Source organism: Tupaia chinensis, unplaced genomic scaffold (genome assembly GCF_000334495.1).
Source record: "Tupaia chinensis unplaced genomic scaffold, TupChi_1.0 Scaffold139466_1, whole genome shotgun sequence".
NCBI lineage: Eukaryota > Metazoa > Chordata > Mammalia > Scandentia > Tupaiidae > Tupaia > Tupaia belangeri.
Window position 1 is genome coordinate 690507 of NW_006199351.1, and position 11883 is coordinate 702389.

An 11883-nucleotide genomic window follows, 5' to 3' on the forward strand; every position below is an offset into this window, starting at 1 on the left:
TGATCATCTGTGTGTACTAATCTGCTTTTAATATTTTCAAGGGAGGTTTTGATTTCCTGTATTGCAGCCTTCATCTCTACCAGCTCCATTTGATTCTTTTTTATGGTGTGTATTTCTTCTTTCAGATCGTGCAAGAACTTCCTCACCTCCTGGAACTCCTCTTTTCTCCTGCATCTTTTGGAGTTCATTGTCTCTCAGCTCTTGCATCTCATTTAGTTTTGTCACTGTGACTATTCTGAATTCTCTATCAGACATTTTCACAAGTTCTACTGTACTGTTTGCGGATGATGGATTGTTCTTTTCCCTTAGGAGAGAAATGTTTTCTTGGTTTCTCATATTTCTTGTGCCTCTGTGGTGGGTTTCTGGTCATTCTGTGAATAAATCTCTCCTCTACTGTGTTTTGCAACGTGTGTTTGCGGATGATGGATTGTTCTTTTCCCTTAGGAGAGAAATGTTTTCTTGGTTTCTCATATTTCTTGTGCCTCTGTGGTGGGTTTCTGGTCATTCTGTGAATAAATCTCTCCTCTACTGTGTTTTGCAACGTGATATCCACAGAAAGAGATTATGAGTCCAGATTTATAAAAAGAAGTTTCTTCCTTAAAGCATTAAAGTTCCTTAAAGTTCAATAAGCATTGAGGATTTCAATGACTCTAAAAGTATTCAGATACTTAGCTACTGTGCACCTTGGCCTATCTAGATGCTCAGTGGATAGGATAGTGAAGACCAGAGTGGAAAAGTAAGGTTTAAAATAATAAAATCAAAAGGAAGAGAAAAAAAAGAAAACTAGGCAAAATTGACCAAAAAAGAGAACAAAAAAAAAATTTTATGGTAAACAATGAAAACCAGCACAAACACGCCAGGACAAACCTCAGATTTAAAATAGTTTCTTAAATTAGCAAGAGGAAGAAAAGGCTCAAGATGAGAAGAAGTGGTTTAAAAATTAAAAAAAATATAAAGAGAAAGAGAGTGCAAAACAGACAGACAGACAGACAGACAGAGAGACACAGAGAGAGGACAGAGGTCACGCTACCTTGTCTGAGTATTTCAGGAGTCTGAAAGATGGAATTTAGAGCATGGCTTCCCTGAACACACCAGGATACATCTCAGATTTAAAATGGTTTCTTGTCTGAGTATTTCAGGGGTCTGGAAGATGGAGTTTAGATTATAGCTTCCCTGAATATGCCAGGACACACCTTCTGCTTTCTTTCTTAAAACTTATAAAAGGCTCCATTCTGTCTAATAAATATGAGGTTGTAGCTCACAAATAGTGGCTTTCTGACATTTTTTTATGTAAACAAGATGTTCATTTCTAATAAAAGAAAGGATTTTTAAAATAAATATTCTTGAGGCCAGCAGATAGTGTAGCAGTTACGTGGCTGGACTCCCAAATGGCCGAACGTGGTTCGAGTCCCAGACCCAGTAGTTTGAAAATCACACTGAACATGTGTGTATGTGTGTCCAAGGCCTTGGGAAGAGAATGGAGAAGAAGGGACTGAGGAATAGTCATTCCCCTTGAGGGGGTGATTTCTCACTGTCTCTGCCTCTCTCTAGCACTCATATATATCCTAAGGCAAAAAATCTCTCAAAAATTTTTCTTTTTTTTTAAGAAGTCTTTATTTAATTTTATATGTTGTTGTTTTTATTATTACTATTATTATTATTTGCTACAAGGCTCATACACTCACCAGAGAGAAACAGAGAGAGAGTGAGAGAGAGAAAGTGAGAAAATAAGACAACAGGCCTGGGACTCGAACATCTGGGAATCCAGTATCTCATCTACCATACCACCTACTGCCCCTTAATATTCTATTTTAGTTATGCTGATACCACAGGAGTCAGTTTTCAGTACATTACTAACGGTTACATATTAAAATAACTTAAAGAAACATCTTAGTTTATGAAAGCTTTAGATCATAATTCATGATATTCAAATCAGCAAAGATCATAATTGCTATATGACATGTCATGCACATTTCATTATTTTTAATTCTTTTATCAATGAAGTAAACTTGTGAATTAACATCCTCAATTTTACAGATATTGAAACTGTTTTAAGGTGAAATAACTGCAAAGTCACAAAAACAAAAGAACTTGAAAATACAAAAGAATTTGAGATTATAGTAATAATAATGTTGGGCCAGCAGATGGTGTAGCGGTTACATCACTGAATTACCGCATGGACAACCATGGTTCAAGTCCCAAAGTAGGTGGCTTGAAACTCAGGCCAGGCACGTGTGCATGTGTGCCCAAGATCCCAGAAGGAGAATGGAGGAGAAGGGATAGCAATGCGGCCACCCTCCCTGCTGGACGATTTCTCACTTTCCTTCTCAATATTTCTGTCTCTCTCTCCTGCCATACCCCTTGCCCCACCCCCATCACCCTGTAAGCACACATGGTCAAAGGAAAAATCCTCTAAAAATAAAACACAATAACCTCAGAAATAAAGCTTATTGATATCATCCTTTTTTTTGTTTAATGGGTTTATATTTGCTGTGGATTACAATTTTCAAAATGAGGTCATGCACCAGAAGAATCCATACATAATTAAACTTGTTATACTGGAAATTAGCATCATAAACTCTGTGCATAAAGTCCAGGAAACTGTTTGAACAAGACTTACCAAACTTGTTATACTGCAAATTAGCATCATGAACTCTGTGCATAAGGTCCAGGAAACTGTTTGAACAAGACTTACCAATGATTTGGATGCATGGTAAAATTTGAGAATGGTTGCTTTAGATTACAAATCCAATAGATCACTTCATGCTTCTTTTCTATCAAACAGTATATACTTTTTGAAGGTATGAAAGAGATAGAGACAGAGCAAAAGGAAGCAATAATGTTTGATAAAAAAAATAAATAAATAAACTCAAATAAAGACCAGCTGGTGGCATGATGGGAAAGGCAGCTGGATCCCACATGGCTGGCAATGTGATTTGAGCCCCAGACGTGGTGGCTTGAGAAACACACCAGGTGCACATGCATTGTATGCTCAAAATCCCAAGAGAAGAGTGGGTAAAAGGGGATTGCAGCATGCCCATTCTCCCTGGGGCTGCTTTTTCACTCTCTCTCTCTCTCTCTCTCTCTGAGCACTGCGTCCTACAGAAAATTAGAAAAATAAAGAAAAAATGTCAAATAAATATCAAACTCTATCCATCCATCTATCTACCCATCAATGCATCTGTCTACCCAAGCCACAATTACATGCTTAGATTAGCACATCCATGCTCTTACCTGAGAAAATCAAGAAGTGAGGAATGTTGCAAATGAAGTTGAATAACCCTTTCTGTTTTATCCACAGGTAAAGATTGACTTGAAGTAACTCCAGGTGGCAATTTTCCACTCAAGTGAAGCAGCACATCATAAATGGTCTTATTATATTTGGAAAATTCATTCTGTCTGACAATTTTTTGGGGTGATATGGTTGATGAATGGAACTGTAGTTTATATACATCCCTGAAAGAAAAAGACTTTACATTTTCAAGAGTTTAAAAATGTTACATTATAAGGGGTGGGGGAACAAAGATTAAATAAGATTCTATTAAAACCAACAAAGTAAAAATTCCAAAATACACTTCACTCAGCTACCATTTATTAGCCAAAATTGGAGTTTTGTTTGTTTGTTTGTTTGTTTTTTCTTTTTGAGAGATTTTTTGCTACAGGGCACGTGCGCTCGCCAGAAAGACAGAGAGACAGAGAGACAGAAAGCGAGGCATCACCCCCCAGGGGGGATGGCCACGCCGCAATCCCTTCTCCTCCGTTCTCCTCTTGGGATCTTGGTCATGCATGCACGCATGCCCGGCGTGAGTTTAAGCCACCAGGTCCAGGACTTGAACCGCGGTCGACTACATGGGAGTTCAGCGACATAGCCATTACACTAACTGCTGGTCCCCAAAATTGGGTTTTTTTAAATATTGCAAAATTTCCAATATCTCACTCCAAAATATACCATTAATGTTGCAATTTTCATATCTGAAGGATTGCATTGTAAATTTAGATTTAAATTTGGAATTAGAGAAAGAGAACAGGTATTCAATCTAGGACCTATCAACTACTAGTTGTATGAGTATGGCAAGTTATCTAAACGCACTGAGTTCAATTTTGTATGTTATAAATTGTATATTATAATGTCTACAATAGTGTTCAAACTATATTCAAACACACATGCATAGGTTAGAATAAATTTACATGCATTTTTTTCAATATTTGTATTTTAATGCTTAGAACAAATTGGCCTAGTGAGCAGGAATTCTCCTTTTAAAGATAAAGCCCAGAGATACCATATATTCCTCTGTTTTTTAAATAAGACACGGTGGTCTTTACTTGCTAGTGCTATTGTGACAGGTTATGATGCATGTTAATTTTTCCACAGAATAAAAGTTCCAACCTGGGGGCCAGTGGATGGTGTGGTTGGTAAGACACTGGACTCCCACATGGTCAGCTGTAATTCATGTCCCAGACCTGGCAGCTTGCTTTCTCTCTCTCTCTCTCTCTCTCTCTCTCTCTCTGTCTCTCTGTATTTCTCTGGTGAGCTTACATGCCTTCTAGTAAATTAAAAAACAATATAATAAATAAAATATTAAAAAGTTTCAACTTGTATTTTATATATAAAAGTTACCAAATATCTCATCCTATACTGTCTGTGAGCAGAATCACAAATATATTACTAGCTTAGATAGACACATTAAAAGTACCCAAAGGGCCATTTTGTACAACAGTTCTCCAGTTTAGTAGATAGGAAGTTTGTTATAACATAACACAGGAGAAAGTACATTGTATTGCGTAAAGGTCAGACTGCCATTGCTCAAACTCTGGCTCTGCCACTTACTGTGTGACGTTATGAAAGTTACTTGACCTTTCTGTTCCTCAGCCTTCTCTTAAGCAATGGACTTAACAGACCTATTGTATCCTGAAATTGTCAGCAAAAAAAAACTTTATGGAGAAAATGAACACAATCATAGGCCAAGATGAATGCAAATGAAAAAGGATAGGCAAAAAGATACATATAGGAGACACAGATACTGTAGTTATAAGATACAAATTTTAAACTGAGGGAGGCCTTCAAAAAGTTAATGAAAAATTCATATTAGGAAAAAAGTATGTATGGATTTCAAAACAAATTTTACACCAAACTAAACTTGCACTTTAGTTCCATTTATTCACAAACTTTTTGAAGCCCGTGTGTGTGTGTGTGTGTGTGTGTGTGTGTGTGCATGTGTGTGTGTAAGTAAACTATACAAAAGAAATAGAAACAGAGTGCAGAATAGAATGGAAAAAAATTAAGTTCAAGTATAATAGATCCTTGCAACAACAGGGAAGAGGATAAATTGTTAATTACTATAAGAATCTAATATGCTAAGAATTAAGTTATTATGTATATGATAATCATCGAAAGAATAAAAAGAGTGTAGTTAACTTCCATGCTATTAGAGGATAAAGTGTGAATAAGAGATGCAATATTTAATCGATCCAAGAGAAAGCCAAAAAGGATTAGGGAACATAAAGTGGCATAAAAAGAGGGACTTAGGGGGGAACCAGCAGTTAGCGTAATGGCTGTGTCGCTGGACTCCCACGTAGTCGACCGCGGTTCGCGTCCCGGACCCGGCGGCTTAAACTCACGCCGGGAGCATGTGCGTGCGTGCCCAAGATCCTGAGAGGAGAATGGAGGAGAAGGGATTGCGGCGTGACCATCCCCCCTGGGGGGTGATTTCTAGCTTTCTGTCTCTCTGTCTCTCTCTGTCTGTATGGCGAGCACACGCGATCTACAGTGAAAATCTCTCAAAAAAAAAAAAGAGGGACTTAGGGAAGAAGTACTTGAAAGATATGCGAATGTAAAGATCTCCAATGAAAACCATGCTTATGGTAATATCGTTGATTCATTAGTAATGTAATACATGGTTTTTTTAAAAAAAAAAAAAAAAAAAAAAAAAAGAACTTGAAAGCACTGTAAATTTAAGTCAAAATTTACAGTGATTATATTACATTTATATGAACTATAAGCTTAAATTAAAAGACAAAGTTGGAAAAAGTACAAACAATATAAGCTAATGGCAAGGTATGAAAAGAGACAATTAAAAACAGGAAACATAAAGATTTATGCAAAAGATAGACAAAATGCTATGCGAATATAAACCAGAAGAAAAGTAATGTGCCTGCTTTCATGCAAGAAAAAGTAGTATTTAAGACACTAAACATTACTAAGCATAAAAATAGAAATTTTAGGGACCAGCAGTTAACGTAATGGCTATGTCGCTGGACTCCCACATAGTCGAAACAGTTCGCGTCCCGGACCCGGTGGCTTAAAACTCACACCAGGCGCGTGTGCGTGTGTGCCCAAGATCCCGAGAGGAGAATGGATGAGAAGGGATTGCGACAAGGCCATTCCCCCTGGGGGGAGATTTCTCACTTTCTGTCTCCTTGTCTCTCTCTGTCTGTCTGGCGAGTGTACGCATCCTATAGCAAAAACCTCTAAAAAAAAAAAAAAAGAAATTTTATAGGCACAAAATTTCAATACACCAGGAGCTTGTTCTAATTGCACTTTTGAGTATTTGGTAACATCCTCAGAACGTGTAAAGAAAAATTAACTGAATTTTTAAAACAGTAGCCAAACATACAACATAAGTAAAGATTTAAACAAATTTATCCTAGTAACTGGCAAATAATTTAAAATTTAGTAAAGACATGTGTTGTTTAAAAAACACAGTAAGTATGCCCATTTGAAGAGGTGCACGTTGCTGAGAACACTGAGCTACATGGGCTGGGACAACATAGGAGCCCTAGGTTTGATTCGTTGTCCAATCTAAAGACCAGATGTCTTTATGTGACTGCTGTCACAAGGTTTCAGGGACCCTGAGGCAGGAGGATTATGAGCTCAAGGCTGACCCGAGTAGCAAAGCAAGCTCCTGTCTTTAAAAAAGTACCAGTATGGTGGTGTATGCCTGTAGTGATCTCAGCTGGGAGGCTGAGGCAAGAGGACGGTGACACAATAAGGCCAGATCTTTAAAAATTAAAAAAAAAAAAGAAAGAAAAGAAAGAAAGAAAAAAGAAATACAATAAGCAAACTTGCTTTAATGTAATTACATAGAAAATAATATCCCAGAATTCAAAAATGCACATATTTTCAAGCTGAACTTTTTATAAAAATTAATTAAATTAGTTTACCCCATATATGAATGTCAAAAAAATTTCAAAACAGATGGTCTTTGACTTTAACAAAATTAAGCTGAGTATCAACAGCAAGATCACTTCATTTAAACTTCTTTTTTTTTGCGTGGCCATTCCCCCCTGGGGAGTGATTTCTTGCTTTCTGTCTCTGTCTCTATCTGTCTGTCTGGCAAGCGCATGTGCCCTATAGCAAAAACCTCTCAAAAAGAAAAATCTTTAACAGATAATACCACATTTCTCTGTCCCATTAATGCTTTGACTCCGTATTTTTCTTCTAAATGTCTTTCCTCAGGCCCTACTCTTCCACACACTTTATATCTGGTATTTACACTCATTTATTTTGTTTGTATATCCTTTGGTCAATCAGTTTCAGTCATAGAGTGTAGACACTCGGTATATACTAAGAGGGGACATACAAGTTCTTTCCTTCATAGCCTGGCTTGCTTCAATGGATAGAGAGTTTCACCTCTTCTTTTCCTAGCTCCCTGATTATGATGTATAATCTTTTTTATAAGTTGTTGAATATGATTTGCTAGTATCTTGTTGAGAACTTTTGCATCTATACTCATCTATTGGTCTATTGTTTTCCTTCCTGGTCCTATCCTTATCTGTTTTAAGGATAAGAGTTACAGAGGTCTCATAGAATGAATTAGGGAGAAATTCACCCTTCTGGATCTTTAGAAATAACTTGAGCATAATGGAGGGTAACTCTTGTTTGAAAGTTTTATAGATTATAGAATTTAGAGGTGAAGCCATCAGGGTCAGGACTTTTCTTTGTTGGAAGGTTATTTATTACTGATTCAATCTCCTGGCTGGTTATAGTCCTATTCAGACTTTCTATATTCTCCTGGCTCAATCTTGGTAGATGAAACCACCACCTCATTTAAACTTCTAAATAAACTTTGTAAAGCAAATCACATTAGAAATCAGAAAGTCAATATGAATGGGATGAAAATAATATACTGCACTATGGGGGCCAACAGGTGGCACAGTGGATAATGTGCTGCACTCCCACATGGCCAATCATGGTTCAAGTCCTAAACCAGTGACTTGAAACTCATGCTAGGTGTGTGTGTGTGTGTGTGTGTGTGTGTGTGTGTGTGTATGTGTTTGTGTGTTTGTATGTGTGTGCATGTGTGCCTAAAACCCTGAGAGAATGGAGGAGGAGGGATTGCAGCATGTTCACCCCCTCGAGGAGGGGGGGATGTATCACTTTCTCTCTCTCTGTCTTTCCAACGAGTGCACATGCACACATGCCCTATAGCAAAAATGTCTCAAAAAAAAAATAATAAAAGTGTGCACTATGGATAAAGTCAAATGTAAAATAAACTATATTGTTTAAAAATTAAATATCTGTTCATTATGAAAACACATAACTACTAAAAATAAAAGTGAACTTTATAATCTGCTAAAAGGTTTCTATAAGAAGCTTCTTAAAACTCACTTTTTATTTTCAGATAGAATCTGGTTATATGGCAATTCTCCCATCTCAGCCTTCTGAATACCTTGGACTACAGATGCATGCCACTGTGTCTGACTTTTAGGGTAAGACTATAATTGAACCCTAGACTCCTACCTGGCCTCAGGGTACTGAGAAGCAGTGTCTAACAATGTGTGCTGTCATAGCTGGACTGAACCTCATACTTAATGATAAAATCTTTCAATGTTTTCCAACTAAGACAGGTATTAAGAAGAGGATGCATATCATTCAATATTTAACTAGTGATCCTAGCAAGGGTAGTGAGGCAAGAAAAAGTAATCAAAGATGTAAGAATTGGGAAAATATCTATTTGCAGATGATGTGTGTTTAGAAAGTGCACACACAAACACACACACACACACAAATATGAATAAAGAATCAGAATCAGAATTACAAATTTGCCTTAACAAGGTACAGGTTGAGTATCCTATATTTGAAATGCTTAGGATCAGAAGTGTTTCAGATTTAGAAAGTTTTCAGATTTTGGAATATTTTCATATACATATTGAGATATCTTAAGGATGAGACCCAAGTCTAAACATAAAATTGACTTTTGTTTCATATATACCTTATAAACATAGTCTGAAGGTAACTTGATACAATATATTTTGTATTGCAGCATTTTGACTGTGGCCCATCACATTAAGTCAGGTGTGGAATTTTCCACTTGTGACATCATATCAGCATTCAAAAAGTTTTGGATTTTGGAACAGTCAGAATTTTCAATTTTTGTACTGGGGATGCTCACCTTATAGTTTTATAAATGTCAGCATTTAATAATCAAGTTTATTTATATATAGAATATAGAAAAACACAGAAGGCCCAGTAGGTGGTGTGGAGGTTAAGGCACTGGTCTCCCACATGGACTAGTATGGTTTGAGTCCTGGACCTGGAAGCATGCTTCTTGGTTTCTTTCTCTCTCTCTCTCGTTGTCTCTCTCTGTTGAGCACATGTGCCCTATAATAAATTAGATAATAACAATAATCATAATAATAAATAAAATCAAATTAAAAAAAGAAAAACATGGAAAATAATATTGAAAAATTGCCATTAACCATTTTATTTCAAAAATATCAAATACTCAGGGATAAATTTACCAAAATATGTGCAAGAACTCTACACAGAATATTAGTTATCATTAAGATAAATTTTAAAAACCTAGAAAGGGAGAAATAAGTAGTGTTTTCTGATACTGTAAAGATGTCATTTCTTTCTAAATTGATCACGGGTAAAGTTCAATCACAGTCAAAATACCAGCATGGTGCATTTTTTTGTTTTCTGCGGAAATTTATAAATTCTTCTAACATTTATACAGAAATGCAAATGGCATAAATAGCTAAGAAAATGCTGAATGAGAACAATAAAATTTGTGTACTTAGGAAATGAGTACAAAGGAATTATCTACACAGATTCACAAATACCTATTTTTTTTAAAGAGGCCAAGCAGAGAGGAGAAGAAGTAGGGAGAACAGTCTTTTCCATAAGTGACCTTGAACTGATTGGTATTGAACAAACAGGAAAAAATAAAAAAAATCTTGACTTTTTCTCACACCATACACAAAAGTAAATTCCAGGGGGATTGAAATCCAAACATGAAAGACAAAACAACAAGGCTTCTAGAAATAACAAAGGAGGATATCTTCATGTCTAACAGAGAGAAAGATTTCTTAAGGAGCAGACAAAAGTAATAAGTTAAATATTCATAAATTGAAGTATATTAAAATTCAAGAGACAATATTTGCAATAGAAATAACAAAACACTCACATATAAAACGCATAAAAATCCTACAAATAAATAAGAAAATAGATTCAACTTTTCTAAAAATGGGGAAAAAATGCATATGAACAGGCACTTTGTGATGCAGTATATTCAGCAAATAGGAATATGTAAAACTTCACAATAAGAGCAGAAAATTATCTATTTGAACAATATTCACCAGAAGAGTCAATATGAAAAAGACTGACAATACCAATATTTCTCTTTTATATTTTCATTTTTAATAATTTTTTGTTTTCATTTAATTGTCATACATCTTTATGGGATTTTTTTTTTGTAATCTATACTTCAGATAAGGGACTGATAATCAGAATATAACCAACTCGTCTGCAGATAACTAGTAATCCAATATTTAAAAAACGGGCAAATGATCTGAACTGACAACTCTTTTTTTGTAGAGGTTTTTGCTATAGGGCACATGCACTCACCAGAAAGACAGAGAGAGACAGAGAGACAGAAAGCGAGAAATCACTCCCCGGGGAAATGGCCATGCTGCAATCCCTTCCCCTCCATTCTTCTCTCAGGATCTTGGGCACACATGCACACACATCCGGCATAAGTTTAAGCCACTGGGTCCGGGACTCTAACTGTGGTCCACTACATGGGAGTTCAGCAACATAGCCATTAAGCTAATTGCTGGTCCCCTGAACTGAGAACTCTCAAAGGAAGGCATCTGAATGGTCAAAAAGCACATTGACAAAAATGTTTAACATCTCTTATCATAAGGAAAATGCAAATTAAAACCAAAATGAGGTATTACCTAACCCCATTCAGAATGGCTAGGGTCAATAGAACAAACAACAAATCCTGGTAAGGCTGTGGTGGAAAGGAACACTGCTGCACTGTTGGTGGGAATGAAAATTAGTACTAAATATTTCTTATGGTTTAGAGCAACTGGAACTTTCATGTACTACTTGTGTGAGTGGAAATTGGCACAAACACACTGATAGGAAGTATCTTTTAAAACTGATCGTATTTTTATCTTATATTACAACAATTTTACATATACTCAGAAATGCACACCAAAAGACGTATACTAAAATTTTCATAGCAGCATTATTCATAGTAGAAAAACTTAGAACTCCAGCTCTCACCATTAACAAAAATCAGTTCAAGTGAATCAAATACTTAGAATAAAACTTCTAACTATAAAACTACCAGTGGAAAACACACTGCTCACCTACAAAAAAAATAGTAATCCAATTTAAAAATGGGCAAAAGTGGACCAGTGCATGGACTAATAGTTATGTCATTGGACTCTCACATGACCAACCGTGGTTTGAGCCCCAGGCCTAGCTTGACACTCATGCCAGGCATGTGTGCATGTGTCCCCAAGATTCCAGGAGGAGAATGGAAGAGAAGGGATAGTGGTGTGGCCATATCCCCTCGGGGGAGATTTCTTACTTTCCCTCTCGCTGTGTCTGTCTCTCACTGGTGAGTGCATGCACCCTAAGGCAAAAAC

At 36.4% G+C, this 11883-nt stretch overlaps 1 protein-coding gene across 1 annotated transcript in view; it reads right to left on the reverse strand.

Moving 5' to 3' along the window:
- The window catches only part of LOC114004649 (cilia- and flagella-associated protein 47-like), a 52765-nt gene extending 50053 nt beyond the window's left edge, over positions 1-2712 (reverse strand). The window contains exon 1 of the mRNA XM_027765699.1: positions 2696-2712. Within this exon, the coding sequence (XP_027621500.1) occupies positions 2696-2712 (17 nt within the window). The remainder of the gene's footprint in view (positions 1-2695) is intronic.
- Between the last annotated feature and the right edge of the window lie 9171 nt (positions 2713-11883).